Source organism: Nyctereutes procyonoides, unplaced genomic scaffold (genome assembly GCF_905146905.1).
Source record: "Nyctereutes procyonoides isolate TBG_1078 unplaced genomic scaffold, NYPRO_anot_genome, whole genome shotgun sequence".
Classification (NCBI taxonomy): domain Eukaryota; kingdom Metazoa; phylum Chordata; class Mammalia; order Carnivora; family Canidae; genus Nyctereutes; species Nyctereutes procyonoides.
In genome coordinates, this window is record NW_026575048.1 from 36,705,181 (window position 1) to 36,726,990 (window position 21,810).

Here is a 21,810-nt window from a genome sequence, read left to right on the forward strand (position 1 = left end):
GGGTCTTGCATGTGTCAGTAATTTACTCCTTAGTCCCACTTGGCACTCCATAATACAGTTTATGCTTTATCATTTGGTTTTGGTTCTTGGTAGATCATGTTTTTGGTGTCATGTCTTAAGAATTCTTCAAGCCCAGGAGTTCCTGGGTGGTTCAGTAGGTTAAGCATCTGCCTTTGGCTCAGGTCATGATCCTGGGATCCTGGGATCAAACTACATGGGGCTTTCCTGCTTAGTGAGGTATCTCCTCCCCTCCCTACCCACTTGGGCTCTTGGTCTCTCTCTCAAATAAAATCTTAAGGAAAAAAAAAAAACTCTTCAAGCCCAAAAGTTTTCTATTACCTCCTAAAAGTTTTATAGTCTTATGCTGTACATTTCAATCTATGATCTATTTATCCCTTTTGAGTTTTTTTTTTTTAAGATTTATGCATTTATTAGAGAGCATGAGTGGTGGGGCAGAACGGGAGGCAGACAGAATCACAAGCAGATTCTCTGGTGAGTGAGCAGGGCAGGGCTCAATCTCAGGACCCTGAGATCATGACCTGAACCAAAAGCAAGAGTTGGATGCCCAACTGACTGAACCACCCAGGAACCCCTTGAGTTAGTTTTCATATAAGATGTGAAGTTCAGATCAAGATTCTTTTTTTTTTTTTTTTTTGCCATAAGATTGGGTGATACCTTATGTATCTATCTCTTTGAGTGTTGTGTTGGTATAACACAAATCAGTGTATGCAGTGAAGGGATACAGACAGGTATAGACATGATACATATTTATACAAATGGAATGTTGTTACAAAACAAATGTCTTGGGACGCCTGGCCTGGGTGGCTCAGTGGTTGAGCGCCTGCCTTTGGCCCAGAGCATGATCCTGGAGTCCCGGGATCGAGTCCCACATCCATGCTCCATCCCTGCATGGAGCCTGCTTCTTTCTCTGCTTGTGTCTGTCATGAATAAATAAATAAAATCTTTAAAAAAATTGTTAACAGGGCACCTGGGTGGCTCAGTTGAGCTTCTGCCTTCAGTTCAGGTCATGATCCTAGGTTCCTGCGACAGAGCCCTGTGTCATGCTCCCTGCTCAGTGAGGATTCTGCTTCTCCCTCTCCTGCTCCCCATGGTTGTGCACGCTTGTTCTCACTCTGTCAAATAAATAAAATCTTTTAAAAAATGTTGATAGAACAAAAATGAATTGCCCCACTGTGGTCCTTGAAACTAACCTGTTTTATTTAATGGACATTTTATACACCCAAGTGGTTGTAACAGGAACTGCAAGATGTATTATACAAATAGATGTTTCGAGTATGTGTAGAGCTTGAAAAAGATTTACTTAAATCTTTTTTTAAAAAAAAATATTTATTATTCATGAGAGACAGAGAAAGGCAGAGATACAGGCAGAGGGAGAAGCAGGCTCCATGCAGGGAGCCGGATGTGGGACTCGATCCCAGGTCTCCAGGATCACGCCCCAGGCAGAACCACTAAACCACTAAACCGCTGAACCACCCAGGCTGCCCTATTTAAATCTCTTGATGGTAAGAGACCCCACTGGGCAGATGTTACAAGGACAGCGCCAGTGGAATGAGTATCTGTGGGACACAGCAGGTGCCCCAGCCAGGCCCTGTGGTGTGGGGAGGCAGTACAGGATGTGGGGACGAGCCTACCACAGATGATGGAAGAGCGGTGCGGGCAGGAGTGCTTAAGACTACTGTCCCACAAGCTGTCCGCGCTGCCCTCCCCCTCTGACCAGTTAGTCCTGGTGAGCCTTTTGAACTGCAAGCATTACTGGTAACGAAACAGTGCAGCTTGTGGCAAAGGGATGTAGGTGAAAGCACCCCCTGGGGTTTTGGCCTTGGTGTCCCTATAAGAGGAGAGCACACAGAGAAGGTGAAGTGAGTAAAGAGATGGAAGTAATGTGTCTACCAGCTGAGGAATGCCAAGGACTGTCTGTAACCACCAGGAGCTGGGCAACAGGCCTGAAGCAGATTCCCTTTCCTAGCCTCCAGAAGGAATCTACTGCCAGCACCTTAATTTTGGACTTCTGGCTTCCTTAACTGTGAAAATGCAGGTCTGTTGTTTTGAGCTACCCAGTCTGTGGCAGTTTGTTACAGCAACCTCAGAAAGCCAGTGGCTCAGCTCACAGACTAGCATGGGTTCCAAATGTGCAATGCCTCCATGTGGATGGAATGGAATACTGAGATTGGAGAGGAGGCTCAGGTTGGCTGTATGGGAAACCAACCACTTAACCCTTCCCACACTTTTCCTTCTCAAGTGGTGCAATGTGCTACTTCAAACATCAATTACTGCTTCTTGAAGACAAAGCCAAGGAGTGAGGGCAATGTCCTCTAGGTGGAAACGGTTTCTGCACACCTTCTTTTCAGCCTGTGGCCCACAGCTCCCGAGGACCTCAGAGATCGGCACCAGGACCCACTCATCAGCTGCAGCTTCTGAATCTGCATCTCCTGTGCCTCAAACCCCAAGAAACTGCAGTGGATAAGGAAGGGGCAGGCAGTGCTGAGGTGGCCAGGCCCACTGGAACCCCAGCACCTGGCAGCAGCCCAGTAGAGGAAAGGAATTGCCCCGAGTGAGCAGTCAAGGTCTTGCCTAAGACCAGTTCCCAGGAGGCAGAAGAGAGCAGAGCTGACCTCACCATGGGGGCACCACACCCTCTGTTGTGCCTCGCACCCATCATCACTTAGGAAGGTTGTTAAACTGGTGCGTGTCAGTTTCTCTGGGACAGAGCTGTGGCTTTCCCCTCCTCCCAAGCCCTCCCTCGTCCAGCACCCTTAATACAGTCCTGTGTGCACAGCATGGCAGGACCCAACAAGTAGACCCTTTCCCAAGCCTCACTGGCCCCTGCCTACACTGACAAGTGGCTAGAATCCAGAAGCAGGAGGCAGGGATGGGATCCATTGCAGTTCCCAGGAATTCAAAGGCTTTGTGCTCTGTGGGAGTAAATCTGAGAGGCAAGGGAGCCAGGAGACACTAGTAAGAAAGTGAAAGGTTTGTGTGTGTGTGTGTGTGTGTGTGTGTGTGTGTGTTTGTTTGTTTTTGTTTTTAGTAAGGAGTGTAATATGGAGAATAAAGAAGTCAAGGGCTGGGAGACACCCTCCCCTCCGTGTCGGAGTACGTGGTTTCCTCTAACAATTTTCTGTGCCACTATTTCCAGAGGAGGGGTGGTCCTGAAGCTCTAGGTCACTAGCCAACTGGCTGGTGAGAAAAGTAATGTGGCTGGAGGAGCATGACTGCTCACTGCTGTCCTCAGCTTGGAGACTTTACATGTATTGAGCTTGTCAGGACTTGCCTCCCACCCATCATATAAACTTAAGATCAAGAGGGAGAGCTTCTAGAAAAGACAAGATAGAAAAAAAAAAAAACAAAACAGGAAATGAAGGTGGCAGTGAAGATACCTGAGGGGAGAGGAGCCCTCAGGAGTCCAGGAGACCCCCTCCTGGTCTCCAGTGCTCTTCCTGTAACACCATCAAGAAATCACCGACACACCCAAGCACTATCCCTTCCTGCCACATGGCCCCTTCAGGGGTCAAGGGTCAGGACTCACTTTGCTGCCAGCTCACAGGTCATCTGGCCAAAGTTGTTTCTGTACTGCCATTTGTGGCTGCTCTGTCTGGCCAGGGGTCAAAGCACCAGATAATAACTCCCTCTGGGTGGGTCACATTCTACAAGTGTACCCTCCTACCCTCTCCCCCGCACCCTGTTTCCACCCATCACACCCTGCCCCTCATCAAATCTCACATGCCCTACCTGGAGAACTATATGCTCAGTGAAATACCCAAAAAGACAAATATCACATGACCTCACTTATATGTGGGATCGAAGTTGAACTCATGGAAAAAGAATGGTGGTTGGCAGTCCTGGGGTGTGGGAGAAATGAGATGTTGGTCAAAGGGTATAAACTCAGTTATAAAGATGAGGAAGTTGAGACCTAATGTATAACATTAGTTAATATATATTTGGAAATTGCTAAGAGATTAGGTCTCAAATGTTCTCATCACATCACACTTAAAAAATGCTAACTATGTCAATCAGCTTGACTGTGGTAATCATCTCACAATGCCTATGTATATCAAAATATCACATTGTATACCATTTTTAGCAGTATAATATTTTTCTGTTACTTGCTGCTGTTTCCCCAGCAGCTAAAATAGTTCCTGGCACATATATAGCATGTAGTAAGTACCACACAAAACAATGACTGGATCTCATTTTACCCTCGTGCAATCCTGAACCTATGGTTTCATTCATTCCTTTATTACTCTCCTAGACCCCATGCTATGGGGGGAGGATCCAGTGGTGACCAGGAGACCGATGTAAGACCCCTTTCTTTGTGGGTCTTGAAGTAGGCAGAAAATACACAAACATAGTAATAAATTCTGATAAGGCTAGAAAGGGAAAGTACAAAGTGCTCCACACCACATGCTCTGCAGGTGTCATTTCAGTCTCTGCTCATAAGGGTATCATGAGCAGCTATTAGAGGAAATCGAAACCCAGAGAGCAGATTCTGCTCAAGATCTTTGATTCAAACCCAGGCCGGCTTCACACCATAGGTTGGCCTTACACTTGATCCCTAGAGAGGAAGTTAGTCACGCTCTTGAGCTATAGGCCAAAACCCATCCAGAAGCTTGGAGGCACAGATGTCACACTCCCCAGAGGAGGGGTGTCTCCTCTTGAGGTCTTCATTGTACCTACTTTTGAGCCCAGATGTTTGAACCCCTTCCCTTGAGGAAGCCCATTGTAGGGACTTTGAGATAAAATTCAGGAAGTGGCAAGGGACAGGTTAAGATTCCACTTCCTCAGGAGAGAAAAATATAAGGATTCAGTCCACATTTGTCCCTAAGTGTTCTCTGTCATTGATGGTGTTCCCCACCCCCTTTCTCCCCAACAAAAATACACTTGGGAAGTTTTTGCAGGAAGGATGAATAGGAAGGCTTTGGATGAAAAGCCTTCCTCTGGTGACCTAATCCTGTCATCTAAGGCAGGTGCAGATGGCCAGTGGGGCAATCCTATGTCCAGGGCCAACCAGGGCAGCTCACAGTAACAGCCTCCCCTGACAGCTCTCACTTACCCAGAACTCCTGAGGGTCCAGGCTCTGCCCTGGACTGTTCACATGCACTATGCTCAATGGAAAGGATGTCCCTATCATCATCCCCATTTACAGATGAGCACACCGATTCTCCCAGCAGCTGTCACTTGCTCACAAATACCTCTTGTTCCTCAAAACTATGATGACGTGCATTTTTGGCTCACTTCGGTTGGAGTCTCCACATACTCGACGGTTGGGCCGATGCCTGCTCTCTGACCATGGATGGGGGTACTCGTGCCCAGCCTAGCCGGTGGGAAACGTACCCTCAGGTCTCACACTGGAGAACAGATCAAGAGGTGGAAACAGCATCTCGCCAGGAGGAATTAGAAAGAATCACACGTGCCCATAATCACTCAAGTCTGGCGCGGCCCCAGGGCTTATGCCACGAAGGGGGGCGGGGCCTGGCCTGGGGAACCCGGGGTGAGGCGATGGGGGAGGGGGAGGAGGTTCAGCCCGGGGGGGTGGGGGGGGGTGGGTTCTACTCTGGCGGCGACCCCCTTTCCGCAGCTCCGAGTGCGCGCAAGTACCCGCATCCCGGGAGGACGGGGAGCGCTTGAGCGAGACGGAAGGCGGCCCCGCGGCTCCCGGCTCTGAGCAGCGACGCGCAGTTGAGAGGCCACGGCGGCCGCTCGCTACCGGCTCCGGCGGGAGGGGTGGCTAGGAGCGCACGCAGCAGAAGGCGTCCCGCATTTCCGGCGCATTCCCGCGCGGCCGCCGCAAGCCGGAAGTAGGAAGGGCTGCGGCGACTAGCGGACTGCGGGCGGGCGGGGAGGGGGGCCGCGGTGACTGCGCAGGCGCCGCCAATAGAGGCGGGGCCGGAAGGAGAGACAGGGCGCCGCCATGACAGGTGGGGCCTAAAGGGAATGGGCTGCTTGCCGGTTCTGCGACCGGAAAAGAAAACGGGATGAGGACGGCCGAGCTGGGCGCCGCCATGACACTCTGTACCGGAAAAGGCGGGGCGCTCCCCCCCTGACTGAGTTCCTACGGGCATCGGCCTCGAGATGTGAGTAGCGGGAGCGCCTACCCCGGATCTGCCGCCGCTCTCCCTCTCTTCCCCAGTGACCCGGACCTAGGCCAGCACTCCGGGAGGAAGGATTGGCTTCTTTGTTCCTCGGAGATCCGACCCTTAGGATTCAGCGCAGTCCATGACAAGTCTCGGCCCCCCGCGTGTCTAGGCCCCGCCCCCTGAATCCTTAGACCCCGCCTCTTCAGGTCCACGCTTAACATCCGCCGGGTCCCCGTCCCCAGGACCCCAGGCACTGCCCGTCCGCTTGCGACCTTGGGACTCCGGAATTGTCGCAGGACCTCTGTATTCAGACTCGTTCTTTCAGCTCCGGGTTCATCCCCCTAGGTCCCCTAACCATACCTTTTGAACCTTTGGATCTGGGCAGTATCCCAGACCGCACCGGTGGCGCCCACAGACTGGTTCCTAGACCACTGGTCCCGGTCTAGATCTCCAGATCTTGTTCCCAAGAGCTTATTTGTAGGATCCTCCAAAGCTGTCTCAGAGCCCCAACCTCACCCACGGCTTCCACATCAGGTCCCTAGAATTCTGAGACCCACCCCAGGACCCCCAAGCCCACGCCAGGGCTTCAAGCCTCACTTCCAGTACTCCTGTTCTCAGGCCTAATCCTTAAGCCTCCGGTCAAGAGACCCTTCCCCAGGACCCAAGCTCTTATCACTTGGATTTCTTTCTTTTTTTTTTTTTTTAAGATTTTATTTATTTATTCTTTCATTCATTAATTCATTCATCCATCCATGAGAGACACAGAGAGAGAGAGGCAGAGACACAGGCAGAGGGGGAAGCAGGCTCCATGCAGGGAGCCCGATGTGGGACTCGATCCCAGGTCTCCAGGATCAGGCCCTGGGCGGAAGGCAGCGCCAAACCCCTGAGCCCCCTGGGCTGCCCATCACTTGGATTTCTAAACCTGTTTTTAGGACTCCAAACCCCTTGAGGGCTCCCAGGTTTTCTCCCAGGACTCAAAATATTACTTCTTAGGCCCTGTTGAGGGATGCCTGGACACCAAGACCCTTCTTCCAGGGCTCCAAGGCTTGTCTTTGAATACTTAGACCTTTTTGGGAAGAGAGCCTCACCATCTTCCGAGAAGCCCCCAGCCTGTTACACAATCCCCAGGGCTCATGCCTTACTTTCCCCTCCATCTCCCTGGCCCTATCCCAGGATCTTTCAGACTCCCAGATCTGCCCAAGATCTCTAGTGTTGTTCCCCATTCCACCCTCCTACCCAGATCAGAACTCCCTTTCTTGTCTGTTGCTTGGAATCATCCTCAGCCCACCATGTCCCACAGGCAGGCGGCCCTGGAGATCACTGCTCGCTACTGTGGCCGAGAGCTGGAGCAATATGGCCAGTGTGTGGTGGCCAAGCCTGAGTCATGGCAGCGAGACTGTCACCACCTTAAGATGAGTATTGCTCAGTGCACGTCCTCCCAGTGAGTGGGGGCAAGAATGGGATGGTGTGGGGGTGTGGGGGTGGCAGGGTGGAGTGGAAGTCTGAATGCCTGAAATGCCCTACCTCCACAGCCCAATCATCCGTCAGATCCGCCAGGCTTGTGCTGAGCCTTTTGAGGCCTTTGAAGAGTGTCTTCGACAGAATGAGGCAGCTGTGGGCAACTGTGCAGAGCATGTGCGCCGCTTCCTGCAGTGTGCTGAGCAGGTGCAACCACCACGCTCACCCTCAGCTATGGAGGTGAGACAGGAGGGAGGAGGGCTCATCTATTCTCACCCCCTTCATCCTTCTAGTTGCTCAGAATAAAGACCTGGGAGTTATCCTCAGCCCCACCCTATCCCCCCCCCCCGCCCCCGCACAGACCTGCACTGAGCATCCAGGATCCAGAACATGATCACCTCTTGCCCCTTCCCATAGCCCTTGCTTTAGTCAAGACACCTCCCCAACTCGTTCACATACAGGATTCCTGCCCCCAGCCTTTTCTGTGACTCTCAAAATCCCCTGTTACTTGACTCCACGCCGTGGCCAGAGAGACCATTTAGGAACTGGAAACTAGTCACATTATATGCTGCTTCCTTAGAACTCTTCAGTAGTTTCCCAATTCACATTGAGAACAAAATCCCAGGTCCTTGCTGGGTTCTCTGTGTTCTTCCCCGGGCTGATCTCACCCACCTCCTTCCTTATCTGCTCTTTTTCCCTTTCTCATTGCCCCTCAGCTTTACTGGGTGAGGCGGTACAGAGGGGGCAAAGCAGTCTTATCCTCTTTGATCTATACAGTACATAAATAGGCATGCAGTATAACTATGATACTAAAATTTCATGGATGGCTGCAGTTTTTAGAAAATGTCTTAAAAGACCCCCTGGGGAGCATTAATTTAAAACAAAGTTGAGAAATGCTACTTTAGATGCTTGCCGCCTCCTCCCCACTGGACTGTGCACTCCTAAGGCAAAAGTCACCGTCTTGCACCACCTCTCTTAATACTCTCTCATTTGAGCTTCTATGCTTTGTATTATGGCTTTCTGTCCATTGTCTGTGAGTTCCAGAGTGAGCCCAAGAGGAAATCTGACCATGTTCTGCTTCACTTACTTTATTTTATTGAGAGAAAAAGAAAATGTGAGTAGGGAGAGGAGCAGAGAGAAAAGGAGAGAGAGAATCCTGATCAGGCTCCACACTAACACAAGTCCTAAGCTCACAACCCTGAAATCATGCCCTGAGCCAAAATCAAGAGTTAGGACGCTTAACCGACTGAGCCACCCAGGCCCCATGTTCTGTTTCACTTAAAAATCTTTCTATCAGGGCACGTGAGTGGCTCAGTGGTTGAGTGTCTGCCTTTGGCTCAATTCGTGATCCCCGGGTCCTGGGATCAAGTCCTGCATCTACCTCTGCCTATGTTCTCTGCCTCTCTCTCTGTATATTTCATGAGTAAATAAATTTAAAAAAACAAAACACCTTTCCATAGCTCTTCATTTCCATGAGGCCAAATCTAAAATCTAGCACAGTGTATAGAACCCTGTGTGGTGTGGACTCTGGCCCCACTGCTCCCCACTTTCTGCCTCAAACTCTGTGTTCCAGCCCCAGTGAATGTGCGTTTATTCAGGTGAATGTCTCCTGTTGACAGGCTTTTATCCAACTGTTTCCTTCTTCTTGGACCACCCTTTCTAAGCTACCTGGCTGCTTGCTATTCTGGCTTATATCGCTTCCCTCCAAACACCTCCCATGCTGGCCCATCCTCATCCCCACCGTGGTCTCTGGGCTCCCTCCATCATGGCTGATATCTTACTGCCTTCTAACGCCTTCATTCCCATTGCCTGTTTCAGAGTTCTTGGCTAAAGATGGGGCAGATCCCCTTCTACTAGGCCCAGTAGTTCTCATTTTGTTTGAATTAGGCAGTAATAAGTGAAAGTTTCAGGCCCTAAGAGTGGACACTAGCAGAAAGGACTTTTAATTCTTAGAAATTATTTAGTAATGATTGCATACTGTTCACATTAGTTTTTTTATCTATATATTGGTTATATGTTAGTCATGTGTCTTTCCTTTCAAGTTTTTTGGGCATCTGAACAGTAAAGACCTTCCTTTCCCATCTCAGGACTTGTCCCCTCCCTGGTTTAGCAGCCAGCCTCTCCCTGGTCTTCCTGTGGCCATCCTGCCCCCGAAATCTTCTCTCCCCTGGCAGCCAGGGGACCTTGTGGAAATAGAGTTCAGGTCACATCTCTCCCCTTTACAGCCTGCTCGCAGCTCCTCAGTGCACTGAGGGTAGTTACCACCACCATACCTGGCCCTCCTCACTGTCCTCCTCCTCTGAGATGATGGCAGCCCAGCTGCAGCTTTCCCCCTGATTGCAGGCAGTGAGACTCGAGGCTCTTCCAATCTCTTCTCTACAAAGTGGCAAACACACAACCGGTCTCCTCTCATGAGACGTGATATAAAGACATTTTACGTTCACATAACTAACAATTTGAAGTGCTATCTATACCTCCCATTCCACACTCATCTGTGCTCTTTACCCTGATTTACTTTTCTTTGTAGAATTGATCCAGTTGACATCTTTTTACCTGTTTATTTGTTTTCTTTCTTCCTAAAGTTAGTGACTTGTACCCTTTATCCATTGCCCTGTAACAATGCCAGGCACACAGAAGGTGCTCCGTAAAGACAGCAAATGGTGCCTTCCTTGCTCCTGGTGATAGTTCACTGTGTCAGACATGTTCACGTGGCAGATGGCCAAGGTCATCCCCTGATACCCTCTTCCATCCAGACTCTGGACTTGGCAACGGCAGTCTCTGCTGTGTCTACATAATCTCCCCAGCAGTGGCCCCAGGGCCGGGCACGAAATAGATGCTAGTAGATGTCAATGTGTTCTTTCCATAGACAAAGCCACTTCCTACCTCCTGAGGACCCTTTGAACCACAGGAAAACTGGACCTGAGTGACTGATCACTTGATGCCACCAGCCCTGAAGAGCAGGCAGATGGAGTCATGAGAGCCCTGGATGTGAGTCTGGCTTCTCTGGATGGCAGGACTCAAAATAAATAAACACTCTGTATATAAGGCTTTGACTTCTGCCTTCAGTACTGAGGGGGCCCTGGAGAGCCGGCTGGGCGGAAACCTTGCTCCTCTGTTCCCCACCTTCACTCCTTGTGCCAAGAAAGGGCCTGCTCCCCAGGGTTAAGACGACCCCTCTTCCCTTGCTAAGTCTGCCAACAGCTGCTCCCTGTCTGCTACTGCACATACATGGGAAAAGGCTCTTTCTCCCTTCCACTTGACCATTTACCAAGTCTTAATATTGAGTGTTTCTTTGAGGTGCAAGGGGGGAATAATACCACACTTCTTTTCCTCCTGAGTTTTGAGCCAGTTGTGTGATAGACATAGGCACTAGGCAATGGGGATGAAAATATTGGTTTTATTATTGACAACAGCTGCGTTGAGGGGTGTGGCTTACAGTTTGCTGTCCTGGACTTCTGTTCTCTCTCGGTTGTGTTCTTCCAGAATCCAACCCTGAGAATGGAGTGCAGATAATATATTTGGAATGTGATTCCAGAAACATTGGAGAGGAATGGAGAAGTGAGACAGAAGAAGGCAACCAATAAAAGGTGCATTATCAAGCCAGTTATCACAGTGGGCAGTGGGCTCTATACTCAGTGGGGTATAGATCACCAGCTTCCCATCTGTCATGGGGGCTGTTTTCATGGGCATTGACCATTTAGCACTACTGTCTTCTTTGTGTGTGGTCACGTGCCCTGCCATCAAAGAAGCCCTGAGTGGAGAGTAGCGGAGAATCAAGTAAGTAACGTTCAGTGCCCAGAAGAGTGCTGAGTGGATCTGGGCAGGGACTAGCAGTGGCTGCTGCAGCTTCTGATTGTTTCTTCTTGGGCATATACACTCTGTGGGCCCAGCTGATGGATCACGGGCTCGCCAGCATGGGCAGGTCCTGAGGGGCAAAGGGCAGAGAGACACAGATATGGGTGAGAGATCTGGGAATGCCCAGCTCAGTGTGCCCAGTGCCTGCACCCAGATTCACCATTCAGACAAGTCCCTTCCCCTTGGAGGGGACTCCAGACTTCTAGAAATTAGAAGTGACTGGCCAGCACTGACTGGAGTAGCCATTTGAAACCTAAGGCTTGTGCTCTGCCTTGGAAAAATGAGCTAGAGAGTCTCCTGGGGATTTCTTCTTTAAGACAAAGTTGTCAGTTGGCTTGGGAACTAAGATGGAAGTCCTGCAGTCATAGTTGTAGGAGCCATCAGAAGCCATGTGGCACAAACCAGAGAAAACCCAGGTAGCGAAAAGGGATGTGATAGTTCTTGGGGTCCCTGAAAGGGCTGCTTGGGGCCTAGTGGCTTTCTATTCCTAGCTTTGGTTTCCTTGGGATGTGGATTGAGTCCTCAGGTTTCTTTGTATGTTTTCAGTCAATCCCACTTTGCTTAGGTAAGCTTGAGTGGGATTCTGCTCTGTATAATTAAAGAAATGAAAAAAAATTAAAGAAATGTAATAAAGGGGTCCCTGGGTGGCTCAGTTAAGAACCCAACTTTGGATTTTGACTTGGATCATGAGATCGGCCCCATGTCAGGCTCTATACTCTGAGGATTCTGCTTGAGATTCTCTCTCTTTCTCTCCCTCTGCCCCAACTCCTCCCCTGCCCTTCTCAATTAAAAAAAAAAAAAGTATAACAAACAAAACAGGTTAAGACTACATTTTAGAATCTCTTAAGTGACCTCTCTTCCAGTAGGCTACACCAGCTTCCTTATCTGGTGGTATACCAGGGGTCCCAGGGGAAGCAAAAATGGAAACTTCAAAGTCATCATTTTTATCACATTCTATTGGTCAATGCAAGTCTCAGGGCCAACCCAGATTAAAGGGGTGGGGAGACTACCTCTCGATGGCATTTGGCTGAAAGGGATTTTGCCCACATTTAAACTACCATAAAAATTTAATAGTTTGGGGGCTTCTGGATAGTGCAGTTGGTACAGTCAACTCTTTTGTTTCAGCTCAGGTCGTGATCTCATGGTTGTGGAATTGAGCCTGGTGCCATGTCTGTGCTCAGCACGGAGTCCACTTGGAATTCTTCCTCTGCCTCTGCCTCTCACACATGCATTCTCTCTCTCAAAATAAATAAATCTTAAAAAAAAAAAAAAAAGCTCAATAGTTTCTATTTCTGTGTCTATTTTGGTAAATTGTATTTATCTAGGAATTTTCACATGATCTGAGTTTCAAATTACCATAAATTTGTTCATAATATCCTCATATAATCTTTTTAAGATCTACAGAATGTGTAGTGAAAGCCCCTTTCTCATTTCTGACATTGTTTATTTGTACCCTCTTCCTTTTTTTCTTATTTAATCTTGATGGTTTATTAACTTACTAATCTTTTCACAGAATTTACTTTTGGTCTTGCTGGTATTCTTTACTTTGTTTATTTGTTTTTAATTATCTTCTTTATAATTATCTTTTTTGGATTTAATTTTGTTTTGTCTCTTTTTGAAGTGAAGGTTTAGCTCACTGATTTTTAGCCACCTTTCTTTTCTAATGATGCACTTAAATTTCCCACAAGCCTTTCTATTTTACATTTCCCATTGATCCCAGATTATTTGGAAGTTTAAAACTGTATTTTTAAATTTCTGAACATATGGGGATTTTTCTAGTTATCTTGCCTAATTGCAATTGGATTGGGAACACATTTTATATGGTTTCAATCTTTAGAAATATGTTGAGACTTTATGGCTTGGCATAGGGTTGGCTTTTGTTAATGTGCCATCTGTGCTTGAATCATAATCCTTGGTTCATGATGCACTATCTTAGGTTATGTTCCCCCAGAAACAGATTTTGAGGCAACACTTTGGGAGATGACCCCAAAAGGCACTGGTAGGGCAGAGGGAAGTGAGACAGGAAAGGAAAGCATCACATCGAGGCTGCATTATCCAGCAAGTTATCACTGGGTGACATCTTAATCCTCTGGGGGAACTCTGGGAAACAGTGGGGAACATAAATTTCCCCCTCAAGGGGTGGGGGTAATTATACACTAACCCCCATCAGTCATTCTGTTCAGGGTCACCTAGGGGGCTGGAATTTTAAATCCCCTGCTGCTTCCTGTTTGCCAGATACACAGGAAGAGTGGGCTTTGGTGGAGCAAAGAGCAGCTGCTTCAGTGGTAGCCACTCAGTGGCTTTTCATTGCAATGTGACCCGTGGCCATAGCCACCATTTCCGCAGCCTGTCCTGGCTACCTCCACAGCAGCCACCACGGCATCTCAGCTACCTTTGCTGCCTGTCACTGCTGCCTCCCATGACTGCATCCTGTCACAGGTACCATTGGTGGAGGTATTGCAATAACATGAATGCTTTCAAAATGCTTGACTCTTCACAAAGGATGGCTATATTCAACCAAGGAGGCCAACTAGAGGTGGTGGGCATGAAGGCTGAGGGAGTACTGAGAACTGTGTGGGGAGGAGACAAGTGGCAATGTAGAGAGACGTGTGCAGATGTTGAAGTGATCAAATGAGCTGATGACTCTCAGGATTGTGAAGAGGCAGAATATGCCAGTCGAGCGCAGAGGTGAGGAGGTAGGGTATGTTAACCAGAAAGCAGAGTCAAAAGTCTCTGTTTCACCTTTGGTGGTTGAACTGAGAATTTGTGCCTGCCATTGAATATACTGACTTTGTTGATAAAGATGTATAGAGATAATCAGAATAAGTATGATAATAAACAGTCAGTACTTGCCTTCAGTGGGTAAGCACCTGTTTTATTTTGTGAAAAACTTTTGGGCAGAATCTGTACAAATAGAAGCTAGATTCTCTTAAGGAAATGCATAATCCTGAAAGAAAGTAAGTTGGCAGGGCACTGGCTGGCTCAATGGATAAAGCATGTGACTCTTAATCTCAGGGATGTGAGTTCAAGGCCCACATTGGGTACAGAGCTTATTTAAAAATAAAATCATAGGCAGCCCTGGTGGCTCAGTGGTTTGGCGCCGCCTTCAGCCCAGGGTGTGATCCTGGAGACCTGGGATCGAGTCCAACGTCAGGCTCCCTGCATGGAGCCTGCTTCTCTCTCTGCCTATGTCTTTGCCTCTCTCTCTGTGTCTCTCATGAATAAATAAATAAAATATTTAAAAAATCATATATGTGTGTTTTATTTTTTAAGATTTATTTGAGAGTGTGTGTGTACTCGCGCGCGAGAGCAGCATGTGTGTGTGGTTTTTTTTTAAGATTTTATTTGAGAGAGTGTGCGTGCGCTTGCGAGAGAGAGTAGCACGTGTGTGCAAGGGAGCTGAGGCAGAGGGAGAGGGAGAAGCAGACAGCCCTGCTGATCAGGGAACCAATGTGGGGCTTGATCCCAGGATGCTGGGATCATGACCTGAGCCGAACGAAGGCAGACATTTAACCAACTGAGCCACCCAGGCACCTTTATATACTGATTTTGAGATCTGTTTCAATATGAAGGCAAGGCTGAGAACCACGGTCCTAGTGGAATTCCTCAATTTTGATTGTGTTTTATAAAATTAACATACTTGGAATTAAGTTTTGAAAGTTGTCAACTTATTTTAAAGCCCCCGATGATACAGAGGTTTCAGAGTCCAGGGAGCTGATGAGTGTCACAATAGTATTTTTTTTTTTAACTCAGTAAATATTTACCAGTGAGGTGGTGACATGTGAGACAAGGTCAGACCCAAATAGTTTAAATCCATTCCTTCTCTGAGGGCCAGAAATTATGGGATGCATGGTGTGTCAGGTCAGCTGGATAGAAGGAAAGAATGTCACTCTGGAAAGTATTACAAAGCAACAAAAATGCCAAGGACATGAACAGGATTGTGTGACGAAGGGACCTGCCCTCCCGAGGCTCCCAAGGGCAGATGTCTGGACACCGTCCCTGGAACTACCTTTGCTGCAGGGTGTGGGCAGATAGGCAAATCTCGTACTTCCCAGGATAAGCCAATGGGGATAACACCCATGACTGTGGTCCAGCAGTATAAGGTATTGGTGAGGAAAAGAGGGAATTGCAGACCAGAAAGATGAAGAACCAGAACAACCCCAAGGCATCTATACCCAGCAGAGCACTAGGCCCAGGGAACCCGGCCCAGGCAAGCATGTATGTTCTTAAGATACATAAGTGCAAGACTTTTAAAAAGCAGAATGTAAACCCAATCATACTACTTAAAAAGCAAATTACCTCTCTTGAATAAAAAGCAACTACATACTTCTTTCTGTCTGATGATAGTTAAGAGTTTCACTCTATTTCCTTGTCTAGTAATATATTTTTTAAAGATTTTATTTATTCATGAGAGACACAGAGAGAGAGAGAGAGAGGCAGAGACACAGGCAGAGGGAGAAGCAGGCTCCACGCAGGGAGCCTGACGTGGGACTTGATCCCAGGTCTCCAGGATCATGCCCTGGGCTGAAGGCGGTGCTAAACCATGGGCCACCTGGGCTGCCCATCTAGTAATAATTTTCTAAACTGCCTGCGTTTTTGAAGATGCCCTTATGTAGTGGGAAAACTGAAAATCCTAATTCTTACATGGTCCGTGCTTTTGTTGAGAGGATAGTGAGTTTGATGGCATCACACTGACACCAGGACAGATTGACACCAGGAGTCAGCATGATGTGGGCTTGCTGAGCTGCAAATCAAAGCAAATTTTACATAATGAAGTAAAAGTGATCAAGAAAAAAAAATCTCATTAAATGCTTCTGTACATTTTGAGGAAATGGAAACCTGACCAAAATGCACATTATGGATGCCTCAGAATCACAGGTAAGTACATCACATCTCTGTTTTAGCAACATTGTATATAAGATGTCCAGGACACCTAACACGTAAGATCTTTTCATTTTCTTTCATAAGAAACATAGACCAAATGGGATGCGCCAAAATTTACATTTGTACTGCCTGCCAAGTACGCAAATAAGTAAGAAAAGTCTAGTTTGTCTTTTTTTTTTAAGATTTTATTTTATTTATTCATGAGAGACACGGAGAGAGAGAAGCAGAGGCACAGGCAGAGGGAGAAGCAGGCTCCATGCAGGGAGCCCAATGTAGGGCTTGATTCTGGGACCCCAGGATCATACCCTGAGACAAAGGCAGATGCTCAACTGCTGAGCCGCCCAGGTGTCCCTCTAGTTTGTCTTTAGATAAGAGATCAATCTTTTATGTTTTCTGCAATTTCATTACAATCGTCATAGAAATTAAGATGACCAAAATGCCATTTTTCAAATCAAAACACCTGAGAGCTAGGGGGCACATTCATTGTTGCTGCCACACTGCAGTTGACTATAGGATAAGAACTATGGCAGGAATAACCATAAGAAGGGGTACCTGTGTGGTTCAGTGGTTGAGCATCTCCCTTGGCTTAGCTAGTGATCCTGGGGTCCTGGGATTGAGTCCTGCATTGGGCTCCCTGCAGGGGAGCCCTCTGTCTTCTCCCTCTGTCTATGTCTCTGCCTCTCTCTGTGTGTCTCTCATGAATAAATAAATAAAAGCTTTAAAAAAAATAACCATAGGAAGACATGATAGAATGGGTTTTGCACCCTAAGGGGCCAACACTTCTGTTACCAGGATTTCCCCTTTTGTAAGCCCACAGGATATTTGAGTTGCAATGTCTGAATCAGGAAGGAGAAGGGAGCTCAGTGTCGCAGAGCATTTAAGGGAATGATTCGATAACGGCTGCTTGTTTGTGGAGTATGCCCAAGCCCATTCAGCAGCTGTTGGTTTCTACTGAGCATTGGTCTCTTTGGGGGAGACAAAAACCCCTTCACTACCGACAGATTTCGAAGCACCTGCCTGTCTTATCCTGGGCTTGTGAGATTCAGTCTCCATATTCATATTACTTTCCTATATTTCTGTGCACAATGCACAAGCTCACGTTCCTTTCTGCACTGTGAGCGGTCTGATCTGTTCTGGTTACTTCTCTAATCCAGTTATATGTGTCCTCCCATTTGTTATGAAACTACCTTAATCACTTAGTCTGTGTTTTCGGTGATGTCTGGGTCATGCTGGCATTGTTATGTAACCATCCTCTTTGAATTATCCAAACTCCTAGAAAATGCAGTTATGATACTCAGTGTTAACAATTAGAGGGGTGCCTGGGCAGCTCAGTGGGTTAAGCCTTCGACTCTTGGTTTTGGCTCGGGTTGTGATCTCAGGGTGGTGAGATCTGCCTCGCTCCACGCTCAGTGCACAGACTGTTCTTAAGCTGCACACATTAAGTCACATCATTCAGAGTGATGCAGCCAGAAATGATTCATTATTCTGAGTCACACAGTACAGACCGGGGGTAGAGGGGTTGGACAGCCACAGCAACTATGGAAGGTAGTCAGCTTCTTTTTCTTTTTTTTTAAGATTTTATTTATTTATTTGGCAGAGAGAGAGCACAAGCAGGAGGAGTGGCAGAGGGAGAGGGAGAAATAGGCTCCCTGCTCAGCGGGAGGCTTGATCCCAGGACCCCGAGATCATGACCTGAGCTGAAGGCAGACGCCCAACCGACTGAGCCGCCCAGGTGACCTGAAGGTAGTCACTTTCTGAAGTTTAATCTCCAGACTTCTCCCCTAAACTACAGACTTGTAATCCACTGCTTACCCAACATCTCTATTTCGATGTCTTGAAGCATCCTAGTCTGCCCAAGCTCAGACCTGAGCCCCCGATCCTGCTCCCAGAACTGGACCCTCCACCCTCAGCCTTCTGTAACTCATGCAGTTCCATTCTTCTAGGTGTTTTGGCAAAGACCTTGGAGCTTTCTCGACCCCTGTTTTCTCAGTAGCAAATGCATTAGGATATCCTGTTGGCTCCATCTTCAAAATAGAACCACAACTCCTGTTACCAAATCCAACACAAACCACTGTTGCTCCTCCTGGGTTCTGTAGCAGCCTCCTTCCTGCTCTCCCTGTTTCTACTTTGCTCCCATCCCATGGCAGGCTCTCAATACAAGAGCCAGAGGGATCCCTTTTAATACAAAAGTCAGAACATAAGTCACTTCTCTGTCTAAAACTATGTAAAGGCACATCATCTCACTCAGAGTAAAAGTCAAAGTCCTTACAGTCACCTCCAAAGCCCTGTGTGATCTGGGCACCCTCATCATTACTTCTCAGACATCATTTCTTTCCACATTCCCAGCCACATGGCCTTCCTGCCCTTTGAACACTCCAAGCTTGGCCCTACCTCAAGGCCTTTGCATAATTGTTTCACTGGAAAACTTCTCCCAGATAAACATGTGACTGTTACCTTTAGGTCTTTTCTCAAATGCCACCTTCTTTCTGCCCTACTTAGCACATATACCTACTCCTTACCCTGCGCTTCTAATGACCTCATCTTTACCCTATCACCTCTTTTCATGTAAGGCACTTATTTGTCAGGCTTATTGTTTATCTGTCTTGCCCATCAGAATGGGGCAAGGATATATGTTTCCTTTTTTCCCTGATATATTCAATAAATTTAGAATAGTGTATAGTACTTAGTAGGTACTCAGTAAATAGTTTAGAATGTGTGAAGGAGGTGGTCACCAGGTTGTGTTCAGGTTATAGCTGGGAAAGTGTGACTGTAGTTGTCTTGAGGTATGGGGTCCCCAGAATGGTGGTTGGGTGATGGGCTGAGGTCAGAGGCCTAGTGGCCAACTCCTGCTTCCTCTCACCTCCCACTCTAAGAGGCTCTAGCCAGGTTGATCAAGGTTGCAGCATTGTCTGAGGAGGAAGGTTGATAGGGAATACAAGTATCAGCTAACTGTGGAAGACAGCCAGATCCCTCAGAAGGAGAAGGGCTCAGAGAAGTGAAGTGTGGCAGGAGGTTGTGCTGAGTTGGGTGGTAGGGAATGCACTTTGAGAAGATGACATTTGAGCAAAGACTTGGTGCCAGGTCCTGCATATGGGATCAAATCCCAGTTAGGAGGGAGGGAGTGGGGCAGCAATGGGATATGGTAAGCTTATTTCTCTGCTCAACCAGTAATGCTCTAGAGCTCAGAGTCCTCCATGTGCCCTTCTGTATCCACTGAGCAGATGAAGAAAGAGAGAGAGCTTCAAGGATTACAGGGAGATTTTTTTTTAGGGGTCAACTCTAGAAGTGCTGGTATACATCACTACTGCCATCAACCAGAACTCAACCCTACCTCAGTGTAAGGGATGCTGGAAAATGTGGCCTACCTGTGTGCTCCAGGGGAAAAGTAGCATGCAGCATCATTTCTGCCACACCAGAGACCTTGCAAAATTTTGGGTGAATACTCAGTGTAAAATACATGGAGCAACAGGCAAACACTGCTATGGAGGGAAGAGACATGTGGCCTAGAACAGCCTTTTAGGAAGGCAGTCTTGGAATTTGTGCTACAGAAACATGTGCACAAACATGAATGTACAGGATACACCCCATTTATAGTTTAGAATAATGAATAGTTGGAAATAATGATTTGTCTATAAAATGGAATGCATATAATAATTTGAAAATGAAGATCTCCTGATATTGTCTAACAAAATGAAAATTATATTATCTCAGAAAGAATATTCATATACTAATTTTTAACTAAGTAATACTTGCGTATGCTCTCAAATTCAAAAGGTTCAAAAGGCTGTCCATTATAAAGTCTCCCTTTCACTCATTCTTTGGTTCATTGAGTTCCTGTCTTTGCAGTTAACCCATGCTACCAGTTGCTTGTATCTCCTTCCAGAAGCATCTTTTTTTTTTTAAAGATTTTTATTTATTTATTCATGAGAGACACACAGAGAGGCAGAGACACAGGCAGAGGGAGAAGCAGGCTCCACGCAGGGACCCCGACGTGGGACTCGATCCCGGGTCTCCAGGATCACACCCTGGGCTGAAGGCAGGCGCTAAACTGCTGAGCCACCTGGGCTGCCCAAAAGCATCTTTTACATACACCAGCAAGTGCATGTATATGTGGGCACACTTACACATATATATGTCTGTATATTTTTATCACCTCCTTTTTTATACAAATGCTAACTTACTATGCAGGTTCTTCTGCACTTTCCTTTTTTCACCTAAAAATTGAAGTTGGCAACCATTCCTTATCAGTACATAAATAATTCTCTTGTTCTATATATGACTTCATAATATTTCTATATATGGATATACAAAGGAATTATATTTAAAATTAAGTATTTTCTGTACATACATAGAACTATATGAAAAAATCCTCAAGCTTCATAGCTCTTGCAAAAGCCCAAATGACCTCCATGTCATTACACTTTTTGGTCCTCATCTCTACAGCTCTGGCTGGTGGACCCCTGACAAGGATGCTCAGCTTCAGCAAATTTTAGTCAGGTTCCTCTGGGCCTCTTTTTGAGCCCCATCCTCTAGGCTGGCCTGCCCAACCCAGTATCAGCAAAGAACCCTGCAAAGTGGCTTAGCAAGAATCTCTTTACCTTTGCTATCTGCTATCAATTCCTTATACCCCATCTTTGATTCTTGCCTTTAGCAAGAAATCCCCTTTCCCTGATGTCCCCTCTTAGTAGTTTTCCATCCACTGACCATCCACTCTGTTCGTTTGCTATAAATCCCCACTTGGCCATGGATTCAGAGTTGAGCCAGATTTTGCTCCCCTACTGCAATACCCTTATTGCAACAGCCCGAATAAAATCTTTCTTATTGTTTTAACAAGTGTCAGATGACTTTTTTCTTTAACTGCCCTCCTACATTTTTTCCCCTCCTGCTTTCTTTTATTTATTTCTTTTTAATTTATCTTTTAAAGGATTTTATTTAGGGATGCCTGGATGGCTCAGCGGTTGGGCGGCTGCCCATGGCTCAGGTTGTGATCCGGGGATCCGGGATCAAGTCCCGCATCGGGCTCCTGCGAAGAGCCTGCTTCTCCCTCTGCCTGTGTCTCTGCCTCTCTCTGTGTGTGTCTCTCATGAATAAATAAACATTTTTATTTTTTATTTTATTTTTTTAAGATTTTATTTATTTATGAGAGAGGGAGAGAGAGAGAGAGAGAGAGAGAGACACAGGCAGAGGGAGAAGCAGGCTTCATGTAGGGAGCCCGATGTGGGACTCGATCCCGGGACTCCAGGATCACGCCCTGGGCCAAAGGCAGGTGCTAAACTGCTGAGCCACCCAGGGATCCCTTAAATAAATCTTTTTTAAAAATAAAGGATTTTATTTATTCATGAGAGAGAAAAGGAGGCAAAGGCAGGGAAACGTAGGCTTCCCATGGAGCTGGGAGCCTGATATGGGGCTCGATCCCAGCCCCACATCATGGGGGATCACGTCCTGAGCCAAAGGCAGATGCTCAGTGAACTGAGGCAGCCAGGTGCCCTCCCTCCTACTTTCTTGAAACCCTTCTTCC

At 47.1% G+C, this 21,810-nt stretch overlaps 1 protein-coding gene across 3 annotated transcripts; it reads left to right on the plus strand.

Moving 5' to 3' along the window:
- Positions 1 to 5,920: 5,920 nt before the first annotated feature.
- On the plus strand, positions 5,921 to 12,622 carry CHCHD5 (coiled-coil-helix-coiled-coil-helix domain containing 5). 3 transcript variants are annotated; one of them, XR_008664678.1, is made up of 6 exons: positions 5,921 to 6,092; positions 7,396 to 7,536; positions 7,628 to 7,793; positions 10,420 to 10,541; positions 11,037 to 11,140; positions 12,539 to 12,622. XR_008664678.1 is itself a non-coding variant. In XM_055326918.1 (4 exons), coding segments are annotated over exons 1-4 (333 nt in total). In that variant the 5' UTR covers positions 5,921 to 6,090; the 3' UTR covers positions 10,444 to 10,999. The 3 variants fall into 3 exon arrangements, 1 of the variants encoding a protein (XP_055182893.1); XR_008664677.1 differs by lacking the exon at positions 12,539 to 12,622 and having other exon boundaries at positions 11,037 to 12,527; XM_055326918.1 differs by lacking the exons at positions 11,037 to 11,140; positions 12,539 to 12,622 and having other exon boundaries at positions 10,420 to 10,999.
- Positions 12,623 to 21,810: the final 9,188 nt, after the last annotated feature.

Bases quoted from the DNA above. Each gene is read 5' to 3' on its own strand.
- CHCHD5 (XM_055326918.1), top strand. The intron at 7,537-7,627 runs GTGAGTGGGGGC...CTACCTCCACAG, and splicing joins GCTCAGTGCACGTCCTCCCA to CCCAATCATCCGTCAGATCC. The intron at 7,794-10,419 runs GTGAGACAGGAG...TTCTTTCCATAG, and splicing joins GCTCACCCTCAGCTATGGAG to ACAAAGCCACTTCCTACCTC.